At 49.4% G+C, this 7,165-nt stretch overlaps 1 protein-coding gene across 1 annotated transcript; it reads right to left on the bottom strand.

Moving 5' to 3' along the window:
* Positions 1-91: 91 nt before the first annotated feature.
* LOC119108232 (carbonic anhydrase-related protein 10-like) lies at positions 92-4,722 on the bottom strand. The gene is made up of 5 exons (XM_037231815.1): positions 4,702-4,722; positions 4,188-4,296; positions 3,349-3,485; positions 2,494-2,594; positions 92-131 (listed from the first exon to the last, which is right to left on the bottom strand). Exons 1-5 carry the CDS (start codon positions 4,720-4,722, stop codon positions 92-94), a joined length of 408 nt encoding a protein of 135 aa, XP_037087710.1.
* Positions 4,723-7,165: the final 2,443 nt, after the last annotated feature.

Raw genomic sequence — 7,165 nt, 5'->3', positions numbered from 1 at the left:
TCCGACCCCAGGGCAGCGGGTGACCTCACCGGATCCAGCACCCGATCCAGCGCAGCAGCCGCTCTCTCCGACCCCAGGGCAGCGGCTGGCCTCACGGGATCCGGCGTCGGATCCAGCGCAGCAGCCGCTCTCTCCGTCCCCAGGGCAGCGGGTGACGTCATCGGATCCAGCACCGGGTTCAGTGCAGCAGGCGCTCCCTCCAAGCTCAGGACAGCGGCTGGTCTCACCGGGGCCAGCTCCGGAGCCACGGCTTACACACAACTGGGAAACCATGAAGGTTTCACGGTGTTTTAAATTTCAAGCTTCCCAATAATAACCCAACAAAGCTCCACAGAATGCCTAGGATAACAGCCACTCCGATGCGCCTTCTAGGGCCATTTGTTTTTCCGCCCACCTTACCTCAAGGGGCTTACCTAAATTCTCCTTTGTGCATTGGTTCTAAGAACCAATGCTATTTTGTACGATTTTTTAGTTTGCCCGGGTGATTTGGATAGCGAGTTGCCGTCCCCGACTGTACCTTAGCTAGTGCAGCACTCAGCTTGGCATCTGAACCTTTGGTGGATGATTTGTTAGTCCTGCAACTTGCTGGTTAACGGAACCAGCCATCGAATGCCATAATGGGAAGCAGTAGTCATTGTATTATAACATAAGTAAGCTTAATCAGCATTCATTTCGGTCAGCCATAGCTGGAAGCCTTTGCATGAATAATAGATCGTTGCCCTAAAAAGGACGAAAGCGAACGCAAAAAGAAATGCCGGTTCCTCCCGACCTAAGCTATGCTCCAGCATAAGCATATGAGCCTTGAGTAAAGAAAACTGATTACGGTGTCGAGCAAGGAAAATGCTGTGATTCCAAGGTGTCAACCGTTTATTTTTTGTTCTATCGATCGTAAAACAAACGTCGCTAGAAGCAGCTCCCTGAACAACTGCCTACAGGAACCAACAGTATGTAAAAAGTGCCGTGGTATTGCCCCACTTTCTTAACTTGACTTTTCAGTTCGGCCGTGCACCCCAGGCATGGCTGCCGGTTTCCGAGCCAACAATTCTGCCCTGCCGCCGCGCCCGAAGTCCTATCTTCATTACATGGGTGTTGTTTCGTATTCTGCGGGGGAGGGCTCCAGCCCCCCTTCCTCAGCTTGGGCTCTCGTCAACTTTGGGAAGAAAGTGTGCCAAAATATGGGGATGTGGGCAAAGACCCGATTGGTGGCCTATTTGGGGATAGGTTTTGCCATTTTTCACACTTCAACACCCCCAAATTCATTTTGCGAGGCTATGCCGCTGCTTCATTCCCCGCCCACGTTCACTTTCCACCCTCATCCCGGAAAACCAGCTTCACTTCCACGTATCACTCCTCGCGATTGCTTCAGTAAAGGCGGATATCATGTGCTGCGGTGAACGCATCGCCGCACGCCCACATGACAACATGCGGGCAGGACATCTCACCTGAACTAGCACCGCGACGATAACAATGCCGCTGTTGCCGGAGGCCGCAGCTGTCAGGTTTGGATACAGGTTCGCGTTGTATCCCAACAGCTGGACCTGCGGAGGGGTGGCCACGCGTCCGGCGGTTAGGCTCCGTGAAACGGCAGCTAACCGCTGTGCGGCGTGCGGCCTGCCCGCGCCATGCCTGCTGTTTTTGTGGTATGGGCCTTCGAACGAAGGACCGTTGTTGTAACAATGCCGTATGGTGGAGAGCAATGAACGTTTGCTTCCCGCCAGTGATCTCATGATTGTCAGGTGGGTAGTCAGTGCGTAGAGATCAGACGGTGTACAAATTCACCGCGTTTCGGACATTCCATGTGCGTGTTCGTGCCGACATCAGATTGCATTAATCGCCCTCCTGCGCGTGAAAGTCATGCTTCATATGCTGGCGTTACAGATGGTATTTTCCTGCCCAACTCACGCCAACAGAGAGGTTATTACTATGTACTTTGAGCTAGCCACCGGCGCAATAATAAGGCTTCACAGATACGGCAAAGTCAACGTGCGCTTATTGCTTATGTGGTCGCTCTGATACATGTTAAACACAAACATTTTCTGAAATGTCACAACTGCACCCTACGAGCGCCTTAATCAGAGCAAAACGAGCTCGGAAGTCTTACTTCAGCCGGAAATGGCTTTCCAGATATTTGGTGTTCCGACCCCCGAGCGTTCTTCATTCCGAAGTGGATGTGAACTTCTTGGAATTGATAACTGTATATAAAAGGTCAGATGAGCAAAAAGACAGCACTGCGGTCGCGACAAAGCCAAGCACGAATAGACGAAAGCAGACACACTCAAGTTCGGAATTGCTACCACAGCAATAGATCGCTGTTCTTTCCAGGGGGCATCATGACCGAGTGCAAGGCCTTTAGCTCCTGCATGGGGGCCCGGGCTCGAATCCCGGTAAATCTATGACCTCTGAGCGCTGATATGACCTCTCCAGCCGCTTCGTGTCATGAAGAGATTCGCGACGACACGCGACGCATTACTGTTTTAAAGGTGGACTACTGACCCGTAGCTGAGCGAGGCACCGGTGATATTGACCTGACCCCGGTGCGAGTCCAGTACGCTGAACACCAGCCCGTGCCCGGAGTTCCTCAGGCAGCCCGACACCTGTCACAGGCACAGCCTCAGCGTCGCACACGTACAGCACCTTGTTTCAAAGTTTGACGCTGTGATTCGGCGGAGGCCGTGGAAATAGGAGCCGCGTTGGGTTGCACCTGACACGAATAGCGTGTCTTAGAGTAAGTTGGGTGCTATCCGTGCTTGCAACAGACACAAGACGGTTGGTTTCACAGCTTGGCGGGGCCTGACACATGACACATCATCCCTGAGTCAACTGATAGCGCACCAGCTGCTGGGACAACCAAAACTGATCCTTCGGTAGATTACAATCACGGCGGCTGCGATTGGTGGAAAATATCTGAGTAAACCAATCCCACCAACCGTGTGCACAGAAAGCAAAAGCCACAGACATCAAAATGAGGCAACGTAAACTATCCACATCCTTTGGCACATGTCACGTGAGGTCGGTGATACATTTGGTGCCAGATGTTCCAAAAAAGCGCGGGAAGGTGCAACACATTTTCATTTTGCACGATGTTGCATGAATAAAGCAGGCCAGCGAACTGGATCGCGCTTTGAGATGTGACGATGGCAGAAAAGTGCAGAGATGCTGCAAGCAAAAGACAGGGCTATAGTCAAACAGTCTTCACAAAATCTACGTGAGTTTAATAAGGCAAGGTAGTGCCAACCGAACGGAGCGTTGCGTAAAGGACGTCTAAAAATGCAATGAGCTGCTTTTAAAATGCGGACAAGCAACACAAGACGTCATATACAATTAGGCAGAATATGGCGGGACACATACGGCGGCATTGTCGACGTGTAGATAGCCCAGTTGTGGGTCGAACAGAAGTGAATCGGGCTCGACGTTGATGGGCGACTGCCGACGACCCTTGTGACACGTGCCCCAGTCCGGGTTAAACACCCCCCAGTACGAGGTGCCTGGCGGAATAAACGAGTGTCGGAGCGAGAACGAGAACGAGAGTACACGTGCTGGTCGGCCCAGAGCTTGATGCGGCGTTCCGCGCCGTTTCAGGAATCGACACATGGTGTTCTTAGCCCGTCTGGTGTGAAGATGACGTTAAACATTAACAGGGAAACTGTAACTCAATGCAAAATAACCTGTACAAGCTTGGTATATTGCAGTAAGTAGACATATCTGTCACCCCAAACTGCTGGCAAGTGAGTCGTCTGCTTCAGGTTAGACATTGCCAAAAAGACCATGATCGATACAAAATCAGTACACATCGCAGGTAACCAATGGTCATTAGGCCACTCGTTCACAATTACATCCGAAAAGTAGAAATGGCCTTGAGACCTTATTGATCCCTGCAAGTGCTAAAATGTGCTGTGTATGCAATACTGCTTATTCTCCAATGTGCAAAACGTCAGCCGACGCAAACTCATCCCCGCAAATTTCGCATAGGCTGTGCACTTATCTGTATCTGTAGCATGGTCTGAACATCGCACGTAATACTTGCAACGAGTGATGACGATGTTAAACGCCAGATTTGATTTAAAAGACAGGTTCCAACGAAAATTGGCGACTCCTAAAATACGCAGTGTATGTATCATCAGCTCCATATATAGGGCAGTCTAACGGGACATTCGCTTCAGTGCTCTAACTCCTAGCTTCTAACGTACCTGATATGCCATCGTAGGTCCACCACTGGTCCCAAACGACGCAACTCACACCTGAGGACAGCCAAACTTTGTATACACACTGCAGGTACACATGTGCCGAACAGATTTGCTGGAGTGACGCCGAAAAGGTCGTCACAGACACTTGATGCAGTGACTGCCTGTGATCTGGGTCACCTGGTGACATTTCCGATGTCACGGCTGGTGCATTTCCTCACCACTGATATCGTTAGTTACGTGGTTATGGCGAGCCCATCACAGTCAACAGATATTCATACAGAGGAAAAGGCACATACACGTACTTAGCATATACATGCAAACAGAAATATACACCACGCCGCGAGACTCAGTTTTTTGGCCTGCGTCATGTATGACAGGTTAGGTTCTGACGGGAGCTTTACGCTTGCGAAACCAACTGTAAAGCACGCCACTTGGAACATCGTGTCAACGTCAGCGGTGGTTCAGATGCTTGATGCGGCAGTGCCTTACCTAGAACCTTTACAAAGTGGTACCATACTGTCAGCGGGGTGAGCCTCATGCTTATCTTATGGCTGCAGTCATCACGCATCTGGAAGTAAAAGCAAATCCTCTGGAAAACTGCCACAAAGTTTGGCCCACTGCTGCACGTTGGCAAGGGAGACGTTCGAGAGCATGCATGGTAGGCTGCAATTTTTCCTCGTTGAGAGATTAAGTAGCGGAAAGTTTCCACCGAGGAATTTCGATTAAGTGCCATGAATTGGCTGGGGCTATAAATGCACGTATAATTATGTCGGTCGAACATCCAAAGGAGCAGTGACGATGAACACATGCGCTCCCGATGTTGAAGATTGACACGCACATTATAAAATATGTACACACAATTTCAACGTCAAAATGCGAATGATTACATTGAAGATAAACGTCCATAAAACATAGCGTGCTGTGAACAACCGACAGGCATGTATGTAAACATAAAAAATATAATTACAACCGCCTTAAAATGCCTCCTTTGGCAGATGCGTTGACCACCATACGCGATTGTCATATTAAAAAAGGATAAAATCCTAGGATTTACAAACCTGAGTTAGGAAACTTCATCTCCAAACGCACTTTGAGCACTTGCACTTTGAGCGCCCCTGTCATAAATGCACTATTTTTTAAAGCCTGCGTTCGTGGCTTAACCTGACCGAGTTCGAAGCGGCACGAACTGACCCCAGCATGACCGCGACCCCGCAATGAGTGCGCCCTCGGCTCACCTGACCTGTGGCCTCAGTTTGTCCAGGGGCGGCGCGTTCCAGCTGAGGCCGCCTGACCCACACCGCCGTCAGCTGGGACTGGCTCCGTCTCCGACCCACCGGAGTGCCCGGCGCGTACCGGCGCGCGTCGATGCTTGCGGTCGAGAAGTGTCTCTCACAAGCATCTGCGTCGAGACTGGGTGGTTGCGTGCCTATAATTTAGCCCAAGCGGGGTGCGTGACAATGTTCCAATCAGAGCCGCAATCAGGCCGACACGCCATTTTGCGACGAATGCAGCTTATTTAGCTCAACTTCATGCCCTTGTAACACGCATAGCATTCGTGGCGCATGTCATGTGTCATATGGTGTGAAATATCAATGTAGGAAGAAAGCGCTCGAGGGGCACTGCCCTCCCGTCCACCTTAATGATCGTAAATTTCGAACGTTAGCTCTATGGCAACGTTCTTAATGGTCGACTTTGAAGAGGGCCAAAATATCACAACTTTTCAGGCTTCGACGCCCTGTTATTAACATCTCCCAACATCGGGCTTTCGTTGCGACTGCTGTGCTATGGACTATGAATTCCCCTTTGCAGAGGAGTTGTGACCAAAATAAGGAATCCATACAGCTCAGAAGCAGGTAACCTGCTACATCTTAAAACTATGCCTCAAACATATTTTGTGGAAGTCCTTATTACTTGCAGCACGTAGGTCGCGAACGCATCAGTCTGCACAAAATGCCGGCAATGTTTGTCGCTGCTCGGAGCGCACTCAGCTAGTTTGTTCACCGAAATTGAAATGTTATATAGCTTACTCACTTGATATCAAAATGAGAGGCCCTCAGCTTCTGTTTCCTCGGCATGATGAGTTCTGGGCTCTCATGGTAAGTTATCGACCTCCAGTTTGGACGGAACACTGATTTAACGGTGTTATGGTGCAAACATTGGTTATATTGGCAACGGCCTGGTTACACCGGCGATATTGACGCTCGAAGTTACCATAAGCCGAGTTTGAAGCGTTGAGCTCCGTCAAGATAACCAATGTTTGCACTGTGGTATCGTTTTATCAGCACCTATTGTAAACTGAAAGTAAATGACGGCGGATGAAAACTTTGAGCTCATATTGTATCGTGCTTTTTAGAATCGATGCAAATTATATTCCGTTGCGAAAGGAAATTTGGGCCAGACTGGAAATGTCAGCGGCCGGTGACAGCAGCGGCCCTCAGGGTCAAATGATGTCAGAAGGTATGATAAGGCGTGCAGAGGATTACGGAGCTTGAAGCTTTCGCCAGAAAATTCTTCCTTGCTCCGAGATTTCACGATGATCGTATATTGGGGTTAAAACTCAAACAGCAAACGCTACTTAACGCGCGACATGCGATCCTAGAAACCCCATCCAATAAAGATATCCGGCATGCTTGTTAAAAACATGTTAGATTATTTTGACAGAGTGCTGATTGCACTGGACTGGACTGGGCTCATAATTAAACAGACATTACACTACATAATATGATAAACTACGGACTCGAGATGCCAAACTTTATCTAAAAATATCGGAGACAAGCTTCCTGCTTTGGGCCTTCCTGGAGAGTGAGTTTAGAGAAAAACAAAGACAAACATAACACCAGTGCGCCCAAAAATGTATGCTCTTGTCGATTTGGGAAGTCATCTACGAAGATCGTTACACTGATGGAACTAAGACCCGCAGGCTACTAGACTCACGAATACCGTGCACACATAAACACGCGTGCATCTTACATATCGCTATT

This window comes from Pollicipes pollicipes, unplaced genomic scaffold, assembly GCF_011947565.3.
Source record: "Pollicipes pollicipes isolate AB1234 unplaced genomic scaffold, Ppol_2.1 Scaffold_6686;HRSCAF=7923_pilon_pilon_pilon, whole genome shotgun sequence".
Classification (NCBI taxonomy): domain Eukaryota; kingdom Metazoa; phylum Arthropoda; class Thecostraca; order Pollicipedomorpha; family Pollicipedidae; genus Pollicipes; species Pollicipes pollicipes.
Note: the sequence above shows the minus strand (reverse complement) of the source record. Positions and strands in the feature narration are given on the sequence as shown.